This window comes from Periplaneta americana, chromosome 15 (assembly GCF_040183065.1).
Source record: "Periplaneta americana isolate PAMFEO1 chromosome 15, P.americana_PAMFEO1_priV1, whole genome shotgun sequence".
Classification (NCBI taxonomy): Eukaryota; Metazoa; Arthropoda; class Insecta; order Blattodea; family Blattidae; genus Periplaneta; species Periplaneta americana.
The window spans coordinates 46,696,314-46,711,740 of NC_091131.1; the positions used below are offsets into that span (position 1 = coordinate 46,696,314).

Below are 15,427 nucleotides of genomic sequence, written 5' to 3' on the forward strand. Positions count from 1 at the left end.
TACAACTCCGAAGAAATGTCGACCAGCTCCTGTACATAAAATTAACGTAAAACGACATGAATAAATACGTGATGACTAGGCTCCGTATTTCAGCTACCTATAAACTGGAATGAAGTTGCCTCATTCGAAGTATATGAGACGTCACAGCGCAGGTACAGGTACGTTCGTATACAAAATACACATCCTCTGCCCTCTTCCTTTAGAAAGTCAAAATCGGGACGCAGTCATAGTGAGTAGTCTTATCGATCACTGCTCTTACTAGTCGTATTATTTACGTAACTACGTCTTTGTGGCTGAGTGAAGGTTCATTGCAGAGGTAAAATGTCTTAGGTAAGACGCTCAAGCGTGTAATATTGCAGGGCATACTTGAGGATATTTGAACTAACATTTTCTCTGTCAATATGGAGAACATTACACATAAATTGTGTAAAATAAACGTAAAAGTGACAAAAACAGTGCACTGAAAGACACTGCAATACCAAAAGGCACAGAAAGTGTGTTGAACGTAATCCAAAAGAACCAGTATCATCACAATCTGAAAATTATGAAGATATTAACTCGACGTTTAGCCTGGATTTGTGTAGCCTACCATGATGTTCAGTGCCAACATCCCAATTAATAAATTAGAAAATCTACATTTTAGGGAATTTATAGAAAAGTACATAGACAATTAATGTGTTTTTAGTGATGTGCGACATACAATATTCTAATGAAACACGAAAAAATATCAGACAACAGGAATATCTTGTACTATATCATGCACCAATATCGTCATGTGCTATTGAAAGAATTTCTTGCAATATCAAATAATTTCAAGTGACATCCGCATAGCAATGTTCAAGTTCCATAACTTACTAAGGCACGTTATTATTTACTGCAAAGATCACGACGAAAATTAACATTATGGGTCAAACATGTGTTCACTAGTATAGCTTTAGAATGTCGGGAGTTGACTGTATTCCACAAACACGCAACGACGACCTGTTTGTTTATATCCTTATCCGTTGCATTACCTGTGTTCGGCGTACTATAAACCCAATGCTTCTTTAACTTCAGTCTTTCGGTAGCTGGAATACGGAGACTAGTTATGAGACTTCAGATTCACAAATATTATCGTGATCGTAAAGAAGTACCAACTTTACGAAAGTTACATAAACGGTACCAGAACGAGATAGAGTCCAAAGGTATTGGGGAAACAGTAAAAAAAGTTCTTAAGCTGTCGATTGAAATTCAAAATGCGTAAAAACTAATACTTGCTAATGGCGCGTACAGGTATTGCAGCTAAACGTGTTGCAAACTTTAGTTTCATGAGAAAGAATGGTGTCATGCAGGAGGTTGTAGGGGGTTTATTCCGGGAGAATTTTTTATGAACCAAACCAAATTAATTGAAAGTCACAGACCTGTCTCCATTTTATCAGCAATAGTGAAGGTATTTGAAAGTATTTTATATGTACACATTTTTTAACATGTTAAGGTTAATATTTCTGTGAACCAATATAGATTTATGCCAAAGAGATCGTCTGTTATACCTGGTAAGGTTTATCTTGTCTCAGTAGCAATAAAACCAAGTCCCTTCAAATGAGGGTGGAGATTATAGGAGGGTTGTAAGTTTTCAGGATTCCTTTCAAAATCCTGTTATTGTACAGGCTGCCGGAACTCAGTTTCTTGAAAGACAAGCTCAGTGAAGGAACTACACAGTACGAAGAGAGATATTTTGTTATTTTATTTTGTGCTACAGAATGTATCAATTAGTCCCTTCCGCCACTGGATGGATGGACGGCATCGCCCCACTCCCCCATCGCCATAACAACACAGACGAAGTAAGACATATCTCCTTTCTCTCTCTTTTCACAGTGAGAATTCATCACACAGGCTTTACCAATCTTTGTAAATTTACATATTATGTAGAGTAGTGGCAAGAAAACCGGACCGACCCTTGTAGCTGATTTCAGAGCTTTGTTCACTCCAGAGCACGATAGTCTGGTAACTAAGACTATCGTGGTTCGAATCCTGCCTGGGGAGGAAACTTTTTATTGTTCCGTATTCAAATTTATTCCCAATACTTTTCGATTGCAGCGATATTTCACTACTTAATTAACTTATTATTCCCAGAACATGAGTTTTACCAGCAAGGGTCGGTCCGGTTTTTTTTGCCACTACTGTACTTTCTAACGCAGAATAATTATGGGAAATGCCTGTTATTATTCGGTTGAGAAGCTTTTGTCATCTAGTCTGCTGTCAAAAAATCTGAAAGTTAGAATTTATAAAACAGTTATATTACCGGTTGTTCTGTATGGTTGTGAAACTTGGACTCTCACTTTGAGAGAGGAACAGAGATTAAGGGTGTTTGAGAATAAGGTTCTTAGGAAAATATTTGGGGCTCAGAGGGATGAAGTTACAGGGGAACGGAGAAAGTTACACAACGCAGAACTGCAGGCATTGTATTCTTCACCTGACATAATTAGGAACATTAAAGCTAGACGTTTGAGATGGGCAGGACATGTAGCACGTATGGGCGAATCCAGAAGTGCATATAGAGTGTTAATTGGGAGGCCGGAGGGAAAAAGACCTTTAGGGAGGCCGTGACGTAGATGGGAAGATAATATTAAAATGGATTTGAGGGAGATGGGATATGATGATAGAGAATGGATTAATCTTGCTCAGGATAGGGACCAATGGCGGGTTTATGTGAGGGCGGCAATGAACCTCCTGGTTCCTTAAAAGCAAGTAAGTAAGTAAGTAAGTAAGTAAGTAAGTAAGTAAGTAAGTAAGTAAGTAAGTAAGTAAGTAATCATTTCATATATAAGTAACAGGTCACAGGTTTTCTTTAACTTCGCGCTGGACAATGATTGTTTGAAATGTATTTGTTTCATAATATTGTTTCCTCTGCAGTTATTTGAACATCAAATTAAAAAGTAATGAGAAAATACCGCACTGTTATCATTTCCCGAGGGATGCGCGATTATCAAGAGTTCGCATGACATGAGTAGTCCCCGAGGGCTGGGGTTTAGACACAATCTGACAGGACTCTTGACAGGCTATCAACTGGCCAGATAGAATTGTTTGTACAGTGTTCTGTCAAGGGAAGTGGAAGTTTACTTCGAACTTTATGTGTAGTCATCTATTGTCTTATGTAGAGTTCTTGTATCATGATTACCTTGTGGTCTTACAAAGCTTGGGAATCCAATGTTGGTGGGTAAAGTATGATGGAAGGAGTAAGGGAAAGGCCAGATGAAAGTAAAGAGTCCCTATATTCCACTGTTTAAATATGGCAACCCTGGACTAGACTATATAGCTGGCATAGTCCCAGCATTCAATTAATACCCAAGCGAAGTCAAAAACGACGCTTTCCTTTGAAGAGATAAGATAAGGGCTTGTTTATTGATTAGGCCTTTTCAGATGGCTCTCCAATCACAAGGAACGGTAACATATGAGCCGTCCAGAGCAGAAGTGGTGTAAGTCAAAAATGGGTAATGAGGGTTAAAGTAAACATTCTGTAAAATACAGCACAAAGTAGCAATTAATATTCAATTTATTTAAACTATTAGTAGTCAGTGGATAGCAAGAACATATTAATTCCTGCGCTGTATTTTACAAAATTTTTACTTTAAACCTCATTATCCAATTCTGACTTACACCACTTTTGCTCTGAACGGTAACATATATCTATTAATGATGCGTTAGCACAGCCCTGGCCACAACGGGGAAGTGGAACAGAATTCAGGAACCCCCGTCCATGTCCTTTCCGCTTACACTGCTTTATAAACAAACGCAGAGTGGACACTGTGTATCAGTGATGGATTTCAGGCGACCAGCAAGACCAAAAGTTCGTAAAAGTTATGATGACATCCGTCACTGAGCAGTGCTTAACTGCCAGTCTACTCGTCTCAGCCGGGAAAGATGGAGGGGAGTTAAGAGGAAATCTGTATGACTCAACTGAGCTAATAGCACCCAGATCTATGTTATTTTCCGATACCAACTCCACGTGGAATAGGCCTATATAACAACATTCTCATGTCTCGAGTTGATTGATAACGACAAAAAATGGTTAATAATTTTAATTTATATTTTAATTAAAAGTCATATATAGTTTAAAATTTATTATCTGTGGATGGGTGTGGTATAAATCGATGTAAATATGTCGGTAAAAAAATTGTAATTAGAAATAATCTTTACAATGAAAATATGACAACATCGTTTGAAACTGCAAGTATTCATGCTTGCAAAAAAATATACATTCAACACAAAGCCTGCTGTTAGGTATTAATTCAACGATTTTACTATAGCCCTACATTACACTGAATAGGTAATTGACTAGATGTACTTCATCTGATAGATAATACAAAACATTAGATTGGAAGTACATGAGATCAGATAGATTTCATTACATTAATTATATTAAGCAGATTACAATGATATCAATCTACACTGGCTAATGATCAATCAATCAGATTAGAATTGACTATGCAAGTTAGTAAGATTACAGGATACTCCACATTAAATTATACTGTTAGATTAAATTAGGTTAACAAACTAGGCCCGAGCTATAGATTAGATTAGATTAAATTAGATTAGATTAGATTTCATTAAATAAGATTTTTTTGAGTACGCAGAAAGAGATATACTGCTCCATCTCAAGTCTGAGTGTTTCTGACAAAGTAAATATTATTCAATGCCTTGAAAACGACATAAATATGTTGCTGGAGAGAGTAAGGTAATATTTATTTACTTTTATTATTTTCTTCATTTATTTTAACCTTTCCCTATTTTATTCTTTATTCATTGATTTATTTCTTTATTTACTCCTTCATCACTTCGTTTATTCATTTGTTCGACCATTAATTAATTAATTAATTCACTCCTTTATTCATTCATTCGTTCTTTCATAACTTCACTCACTCATTCCTTTTTTTTTCTTTACTTATTTATTTACTGGTTTATTTATTTTCATCAATTAATTCATTCATTATTTATTCATATACCCATTTCATTCATTCATTTATTGCCATATACTAGGAAATAAAATTAATTTATATTAACGTTATATCAGATTCGTTTTTTATAATGAATTAACAACTCTTAAATATCCATTCCCGTATGACCGATTTTTTACTGCTCATAATATTCCTCGAATTTCTTGCTCTACGAGTCTACCTAAAGATGAAGCTTGCCGATTGGAGGGGACTTGGTCCGCGTGTTTTATGTAACAAGCTAACATTCTCATGGGAGCAGATAAAAAAAGTTAACTTTTTTCTTTCCCCATGTTAATAATGTTAAAAGAAGTGTTTGTACAAATTCTGGCCACTCGAGAGCAGTCCAGGAAGTAAGTTTATCTGTGGCCGTTTCCAGAAAGAAAACACAATTTTACTAGAAAAAAATTGATTCGAACAGATACAGCAATTGTTGAGCTATTTTTCAACATATTCTCCACTGGAACTGAGACATTTGTCACACCGTGAGATCAACAGAGGTGTGCATGCGGCTATCACACACTGGTTCCGATTCCAGGCGGCAGACTTCTACGACACAGGGATGCAAAAGTTGATCCCACGGTATGACAAATGTCTCAATTCCGGTAGGGATTATGTTGAAAAATAGCTCAACAATTGCTGTATCCGTTTCAACAAATCTTCCCATAAAATTGTGTTTCCTTTCTGTAAACAGCCCCAGGGAAACTTATTTTTACGGCCCCCGTAATTGCACTGGAGCGAAGAAAATTTGTATAAGCACTTGTTTTCACATTATTAACATGGTGAAAGGAAAAAAAATAACTTTTTTATCTGCTCCCATGAGAATGTTTGCTTGTAAGTAGGTGAACATTGACTCTGTACTAAATCGATAGAGCAGTGTATAGACAAATAGGTAGAAATATAAATGGACAGACGGAAAAATAGAAAACAGCTTTTTTTTATAAAACTGTTGAAAATAACCATAAGGTCATTGAAATATGCTTTTCTGTGTATCTATATATCTAAAATGCAGGTAGTTAGGCCATTGATGTTTTCAAGGAGGAGAAATCGGCCGGTTGTATGGATCGGATTCCGGCATAGCTCAGTTGGTTAAGAGCACTCAGCGCGCCCAAGCTGAGGGGTCGTGGGTTCGATTCCCAGTGCATGAACGAATTTATCTCCATTAATAGTAATAGCTTTATAAAGTCCTGAAGAAAGCTACATTAAAACAAACATGATATGCATACAGAGAAGAAGAAATGGAAGGGAGCATAACATGTAGACATACAGGGAGATAAATAGTTAAATACAGAGGAAAGTAGAACAAGAGTTTGATAAGATAGATGATAGACACACTATAGGAAGAAACTTACACAAAATACATACAAAAACAAATGCAAATACAGACGAATAGAAAGACAACTAAAGAAATAGATTGATATGTAGGAAGATGGACAATAAAGATTAGGAAGTTAGACAGGTATTTAACAATAATTTTAAATAGAGGTTATTAGAAAATGAATAGTTGTTACTACAAGTGAAGAATGGTGGAAATAATACAGAGAAAATCTAAACCAGGCCTGCACAAACAGCGCTCAACGAGCGTGCGCGCTCCTTTGGAGCGGGAGAACGGTGTTTACCGCTCGCCGAAACGGAGAGAAAGATAGGTCAGAATGACATGCAGTAGGTAGAGGAGAGGGAAACGATCACTCAGCTATCTAGTGGAGTGCAGTGTGTACGCCTATTCTCAGTAACTGTTTCACGTTGCTTACCTACTGCTACAGTACAGTATGGAGGAATCTAAAAGACGGAACATAACATTTACCATTTAACGATTTACAGCTCGAACTTATTGATCTTCAATGTGACCTAAGGGCTAAAGATCGTTTGAATAATACTACTAGCCTGGTTAAGTTTTACAAGACTAAACATTAGCAATAATATCCACAACTACACAGGCTGGCTGTGAAAATGATTGCTATGTTTGGCTCAACATTTATATTTGTGAGCAACTGTTTTCTATAAACAACTTTAATAAAGGCAGACATCGAACATCTGTAACTGGTGTTTCATTATGATCAGTAGGCTACTGTTCCTTTCAGCTGCCAACAGCATAAAACCTCGTTTTGATGTACTGGTAAATAAAAATATAACAAAATGATATTGTAGATTTAAGTAGCTATAGAATTTCTATTACTTCTGTAAAAAAATATTTGTTTATTAGTTAATAATTAATAGTCCAAGATAGTTTTGCAAACACTGAACGGGAATTCATTTCATAAGTACTCGTAATAGCACTTCCTTTTGTGTTTATTTTGTACGAGATCACCCCTTCTTCCAGTCCACCCTTATACAGAGCGCAGCTAATATCTGCATTCCGCTCATGAGCTGTGAGCCGACTCGAAGAGCGCAAACCTTGTGCAGGCCTGAACTAAACAATCAGGGAAACGTGCGCTAGAAATAGTTTAAGTCTAGTACAACTTTACGAGGCTCGAATTCCGATCCCTTCAATGACACGTCGTCATAAAGCTCGTCTACACGTGACCCTGTGGACATCTGAATGGAGAGAGAGACTGAAGATTGAAAAGTGTAATAAATATTCAGAAATCTCTTTCATTTCATAATTGGTATCAACAGCAAAAAAACGAAACATTTCAATTTAGGAGTCGATGCTGTAATAAATGATTATGAAAAAATGGAAGAAGGAAAAAAAAAACTGGGTTGTATTCATCGCCGAATAGCGTAATAAAAACAGAGAGAGCGTTTCAATTTGTTTTCTCTATTTACTGGTCGATTAGGGGCAGGGAGATGATTTATGTTAGTGACGACAAATAAATGGTATTCACACCGGCTGCGTGACAAAAACAGTTTACGGTTATTTGCTTATTACAAGTTACTTCACGGAGAAGGATTATTTCTATCAGCCGTGACAGAATTTTGCATCGTTGGAACTATTATAACTTTTTATATTATGCCGTCTCTGTCCGGGCTCGCCATTACGCAGCCCAGTGTAGGGCCTAATGGTTTTTATTTAACAACCTCATTAAATGACAAAAATTCTCTCCCTAGTATCTCAAGTGACAGCTTTCCGCCCACAAAATTCAGCGGAATCAGTTCGACTCCCATAAACATGGTCGGTTTCTGTGCAATAGATTAAGAAAAATTATCCACTATTTTGTTATGCTACGAAATTACTTGACTGACCATACTTTACGACTGATTTACCTCGCATTAGTACAATACGGTATTATAGGATGGTGTAGAGCTTATAGTACCTCTCTCATGCTAATAACTAGGGAGCGGATTCCTATGTAATTAAATATTTTTCTTGCGTGTGATAAAACACAATTAACAAATTTCATTATGTAAGAAGTTCCGATAAGCACGTTATAATCTTAGTATATTGAATATAGATAAGCACAGACTGTTTAATTTATTCAATATACTAAGATTACAATTAACAAAGTTAAAAATTCGAATGCCAAGTTTCAAGTTTAAAACCCGAATTTTATTTCACATAAAAACACGTATTTTCACAAAAAAGTTATGTAAATACATATTTTCAGGAAATCTATTATAAGCACATAAATCTTGGAGTTTTTTTACTTAAATAATTTTTTACAAGAACTTTTAAACATTTTAAAACTAAATCAATTATATCACTCAGAAATACGTTATCTTTTTAATAATTCTTGGTTGCTTCGTGTTTCTATGGGCTGTGCGGTGTATCCGTGATACATTTTTGTATCGCCTCAAGTTCTGAGAACTACTAGGTAGCATATCAGTGTTATTATCTATACTAATAATAAATCTGTAGCCGAAATTTTTCTGGTAATTTTCGATTTTCCAAAAATAATTGGTCCTAACATATATAATTAACCACCCTGAAACCGAAAATCGCTTTTTTGAAATTTTTGTTTGTATGTCTGTCTGTCTGTCTGTATGTTTGTTACCTTTTCACGCGATAATGGCTGAACCGATTTATATGAAAACTGGAATATAAATTACGTTCGTTGTAACTTAGATTTTAGGCTGTATGGCATTCAAGATACTTTATTTAAAAGGGTGCCTGAATTAAATAAATCGAAATATCTCTCTTATTATTGATTTTTGTGAAAAATGTTACATAACAAAAGTTTCTTTGAAAATGATTTCTGATTAGCTTTATTCTTTACAAAATTTTGATGGGACTGATAGCCTATTTAATTAGATAAATGAGTTTTAAAATTAAAATAACGCCATCTAAGACGGTGCAATGAATTAAGAACAAATGACTTCGTATATAAGGGGCCTTGGACAACAACAATCGAAACAGGGGCCTTGGACATCAAAACAATCGAAAGCTATTAAACATAGCCCACAAAGAATGTTTGTGTTTGTATGAAGTAATATCGGAAGCTAAATTAACCGATTTGTATAATGAATTATTATTTCACCATTGGAAAGTGTAGTTTCTCTAGATGGACATAATGCTATAATGTTATTACAGTAATGTCTGAGTGAATTGAGGACAGGTAAGATTAAAATAGCTTCTTATGCACAGAAAACTTGATAGGCTATTCTGTACATTCGTTTCATGTATTTCCTAAAATAATTTTTATGTATAAATTCATTTTTATCTCAGAGAATTAACGAACAACGAGAGTGTATTGATTTAGTATGCAGTAATAGTACGTTAGCTTAGCAATACATTATTTTATAATTTAAATTTTAACTATGATCAATTGAATCGTGTTAAAATACATAAAATATATATGCAATAAATGCAATGCAAAAAAAATTGGATAATGAGCGAAGCAGATTATCTTGCGCTGTTGCAAAAGTAGTTCCCTGGATCAAATGTCCTATTTTAATTATGTAATTACTTTATATTTATTTCTAACAGGTGCAGCGGAGCGCACGGGTACGGCTAGTACACAATATAATTTAACACAATAATAATAAAAACATTACAACCTACATTATTATGTATAGGCCCTACATAAGTTTCAATAGTCTTTCACTTTACTCTCATCTCACTCACTGTAGTGGCACTATGACGCATTTCACTGACACTTTAGCACACATTTCACTGACACTATAGAACACATTTTATTGACGCTATAAATTATCACTGATCGGAACTATTCACTGCACTGTAAACCCATAACTCCACTCACTCACCTCGCTTCACTGATACAACAGTTCAAATAAGTCAAATAATTACATCCTTATGCATACTGTACTTATAAACAGAACTACATTTAAACTAAACATTTCTAGTCTAAGCTCCCTCTTACACGCTATTTTTAAATAATTTACAATTCAAACCAAGGAAGTAAATCGTCAGGCTAAATAAATACATGACACCTTAAAAAAATTAAATGTTAAATGTCGCCATAATTTTAATTTGCACTTTATACACAACTTTTTAAATTATTCTTGAATCTCCTTAAGGAAGGACAGCCCTCAAAGACCGCTGCAGGTAGGTCATTCCAATCATTTATAGTTCTATTTAAAAATGAGAATTTACCTACATCCGTTTTCTGTTTCCTACATTTGATTTTAAAAACATGATCGTTCCTACCATAGTACGTTGGCTTTTCTAACCGAGCCGTTATGTCTACCCATGCTTTCTGACCTAGATGTGCTCTATACAATGATGTTATTCTAGTTTTCCTACGTCTGTTTTCCAAAGTTTCCCATTTAAGTTCTTTTATCGTATCGTTTCCATCTTCTCTTTTACCTTTAACAAATTTAGCTGCCCTAGTGCAATTTTTCTTTAACAAAGAAAATGATGTCTTTAATTTTTTCTTCAGCAGATAGTCGCGTTTCCAAGTCAAGAAGTGGCTTTCAACCACCCAAATGCTGAGGACTAACTTACCATCATGATAAGCTGAGTTCAAACGAACGAAACACACTGCGTTAACTCACCCCAACTCTGAGACGTACTCAAAGTTAGAGGCGCACGAAGCGCACTTGTAGTATAACGGCATATATTTCTCAGGCCTAGTAATTACACTGAACAACAAGAATTTTGCTCCGATTTAAAACAATGTGTCCCTTATGATTTGGTGTGCGCTGAATCCGAAAATGCATCTCTTTTCTTCGTATCACGTAAGGTTTTTAAAATCCACTATGATTTCACTTTTCGATAAGCGCTCCCCCAGGAAACATCTGGCGCCGGTTGAGAGTACAAACCAAAACAAAAGCTAATGTATTTTATGAGTTTATCATTTATTTACGGCTTATTATGGTTCTTGGCATGTTTTTTATTTATAATAAATAAACAGATATTGATCCCTTCTATTAAGTAAATTTTATAACAGTTCAAAGTGAGGTCTATACAATGAACAAATAAGGGTGTGATTTTTAGTATTTAAAGGAAACGTTTACCAGTTTCAGTGAAGGAAAATTAAAAGAGGGCATTTTCATCGGTCCATAAATTCACAAAGTTATGGCTAAATCTTTGTTTGAGGAAAAACTTTCCGTTACAGAAAGAATGGCATGGCGCGCTTTCAAAGACGTTCGCTCAAATTTCCTTGGAAATTCTAGGGCAGAGAACTACATAGAACTTGTTGTGGAAATCATGTTAAGTGCATACGACAAAATGGAGTGTAATATGTCTCTCAAAATACACTTTTTACATTCTCATTTGGATTTCTTTCCTCCTAACTTAGGAGCGGTAAACGACGAGCATGGGGAAAGATTTCACCAAGAAATATCTGAAATGGAAAGGCGATATACAGGAAGATCATCACCCAGCATGCTTGCAGACTATTGTTGGCTCCTTGTAAAATACAGTCCCGAGTCTAGTTATAAACAGAAGTGATCTAGAAAATTATTTTAAAAGTAAGTTCAAATTCCAAGATTTTTCTCATTATATGCATAAAATATTTTTATTGTTGTTGTGTTTTAAACTGTGTTACATCATTTTTCAAGTATTATGAGGAATTTCGAATCCCTAGTGCGTTGTAATTTTATCAGTAGCAGCGAAAAATTAAAAACAAACCAGTTTTGTCAGAAACAAATTCAATTCATTTTCCCCGGAAAATGGTACGTGATGGGGCAATTTGGATTTTAAATTCAGATTTAAGGCACACATATTAGTAATATTCACTTATTTATATTTCGGAGCAAGACAAAAAGTAAACATTTGTTGTTCAGTGTTATTATACGAATCCTAGTAGCCTAATGTGATTTAACTCCAGATAGAGCTCTTACTTATTCTTATAACATCAAAGTTAAAACGGCCATGAGAAAGTGTGAGCAACATTCTTCGAACCGCATGCGATCTTCATCCAGATTCATGAAATTGTTTTACATTTCCTGCTGTCGAATGTAGTGGTTGCTCCCTGCCGTTTGGAAACAACTTTACTCGGAGTAAACGAACCACATCATTCACGCTAGAGCAGCGAAACTGATCAATGCGGCATACTACTCCGCGCTCTGTGAGAACGAAACCGAACTACAGACGACAATCTGTATAGTGCTGCCCTCTAGAGGCAGATTTGTGAAATCACACCTCCTTATCGCGTGTCGAGTGAAGGCCAACCAGTAAACAGCTGTTGTGTCGTCTGCTCGCAAGTGGTTGCGTCGTTCTGATCGAGTCTGCCTTTTACCTCACGTTTCATGAAGTAAACGTCGTGCAAACTTGACCGAAATGTGGAAAGTTAAAGATCTTAGCAAAGGGATACATTTAGTGTGCTTCTTCGGACTGGGTCTATCTTACTACGCGTATGTAGTGGAAACAGCTAAAGAACACGATGAGAATTATGTGGCTATGTGTGATATCAGCGAGCACATGAGTTGCTCCAAGGCTTTCATGTCTCCGTAAGTAGCGTGAGAAAGCAGATTTTAACTATTATATAAGTTTTTAGTGAGTGACCAGCTAATATGGCGTTTACATATTATTATAACACTACAAATTTAAATTGCGTTTACTTCTGTTTAGTTTTCTCTCCCCCCCCCCCTCCACTGCTGATTAATTTGTTTGTTGCCTTCAACAATGGTCAACGAAGAACATCGTCACTGAGCTTTGCTCGACTTCTTATGATTTATTAGTGCCCAGTAAATGTGTACAGGGTATTGAAGAAAGAAAGTAACTAAGTTGCACGAAATCATGAATCATTGACCGCATGTTCACTTGACGAAGGCCATGTAGAACATGTAATTTCCTTCAGAATTCCAACCCTGTGCAAACAAAATAAATTACTGGCACTGAAAAGTGCTTTCTCTTAAGCATGATGCGCAGTTGACATACACAGACAGATCTGCTCTTTTTAGTATTTTAAGATAATTGTTGACAGTGAGGTTAGCCTTACTGACTTTTTTTTCCCTTGTTTAGTTTGTGTGAGGATGGCCAGATAGAGCTTTTGGTTTTGCTCTGGTTATTTTGAGTTGCTTTTTTTCTTTTCTCCAGCCAGTACTGTAAAAATTATACAAAACTTCAAATGAGAAACACGCGCCATTTCTAGTATTTCCAACTTTTTACTGGATAAAATATTTTGATGCTACAAAAATTAATTTTCGACGTCTTAACAGAAATGCATGTTTCATGGACTCCCTGCAGTTGCATGAAATGTTTATGCTGTTCCTGATTGTGAGCATGGTTGAAATTGTAGCCTAAGGATGTTTGGGATTTGAAATAGAACTTTTTATATTTCTTTTCATTAATTACTAAATATTCCTTCCCCATTCCATGAGGCCTAGCCTTATAACAACAATCCAACTCGTAATAGAAATGATTCATACCTCAGTATGATGTCAACGAGTTAAATGAAATTGCAATGAATATATTACAGAGAATTGGATTCATTTGGAAATTAATACCACAGTTAAGTACTTTAGAATTAGACCATGTTAAATTAACAATTTCCGTCTTTATATTTCCCGCATTTATTAATTACCCACATTTGTGTAGGAATATATTTTTTTATTAAATTGAATATTTAATTAAGCTCTTATAAGTAGAGGAGGAAAGACCTTTGTGACCGTATTATGCGCCGTGACTATATCACTAGTGGATATAGAGAGGGGGGGGGGAATTAGACTGAAGTGAATTCCTCTTGCGCATCTCACATGCCAGGTCTCACTTCTCGATCTGTACATTCACAATACACATTCCAAGCCTAAGCGGAACAGCAGAGCTCTTATCGCTTGCGTGGCATAGCGCGCTTGGGCGCTTGGATAGGTTTCTCTAAGAAGCGCATCCACGTTTCACGTTAAAACATAATGTTTTTGCATTTTTTTTTTTTTTTTATTACTTGTGCCCCCATGGCCTGAATTCAGATGTCAACGTCTCAGGCTCAAATCCTCGTCGTTCCTTTTCATTTTATTGTGTTACAGGTTAGTATAATGTAATATAAGAAGAAAAACGAACTAGTATTATGCAACTGTATTGTTACAAATCTAACATTAAATTTATATTATTTATATCGTAAAGAACATAACATAATATAAATGGTCACTTGAATATTATTTATATTGCTAAAGAACGATAACATAATAAAAATGGTAACTTTGATATTATTTATATAGCTAAAGAACGATAACAGAATATAAATGATACCGATAACTTAAATATTATTTATATCGCTAAAGAACTATAGCAAAATACAAATGGTCACTGGAATATTATTTATATCGCTAAAGAACGATAACATAATATAAATGTTAACTTTAATATTATTATTTCGCTGAAGAACTATAGCAGAATACAGATGGTCACTTGAATATTATTTATATCGCTTAAGAACGATAACGTAATATAAATGGTAACTTTAATATTATTTATATCGCTAAAGAACTATAGCAGAATACAAATGGTCACTTGAATATTATTTATATCGCTAAGGAACGATAACATAATATAAATGGTAAATTTAATATTATTTATTTCACTAGAGAACTACAGCAGAATATAAATGGTCACTTGAATATTATTTATATCGCTAAAGAACGATAACATAATATAAATGGTAACTTTAATATTATTTATATCGCTAAAGAACTATAGCAGAATACAAATGGTCACTTGAATATTATTTATATCGCTAAAGAACGATAACATAATATAAATGGCAACTTTAATAGCTATTATTTATTTCGCTGAAGAACGATAACAGAATATAAATAATTTAAATATTATTTATATCGCTAAAGAACTATAGCAGAATACAAATGATAACTTGAATATTATTTATATCGCTAAAGAATTATAGCAGAATACAAATGATAACTTGAATATTATTTATATCGTTAAAAACAATAACAGAATACAAGTGATAACTTGAATATTATTTATAACGCTAAAGAACTACAACAGAATATAAATGATAACTTGAATATTATTTATATCCCTATAATAGAATAACTTGCACAAGGCTCGAACTCACAACCTTCGAATCATTAAGAGAAGACTCTACCGCTACTCTACGAGACGCAGATATCGAATGACTCCATAGTTCCGAAACTGGTTCTACAAGAGCGAGCATCGT

The 15,427-nt window shown here is 34.9% G+C and overlaps 1 protein-coding gene and 1 long non-coding RNA gene across 2 annotated transcripts in view; one reads left to right on the top strand and one right to left on the bottom strand.

Annotated features, from left to right (window-relative positions):
• Positions 1–15,427, bottom strand: part of LOC138714848 (uncharacterized) — a 63,942-nt gene that overhangs the window by 35,829 nt on the left and 12,686 nt on the right. The gene's annotated exons all lie outside the window — the stretch shown is intronic.
• Vkor (Vitamin-K epoxide reductase) overlaps positions 12,473–15,427 on the top strand; it is a 16,190-nt gene continuing 13,235 nt past the window's right edge. Inside the window, exon 1 of the mRNA XM_069847043.1 lies at positions 12,473–12,761. Coding sequence (XP_069703144.1) covers positions 12,592–12,761 — 170 coding nt within the window. The 5' untranslated portion in view covers positions 12,473–12,591. The remainder of the gene's footprint in view (positions 12,762–15,427) is intronic.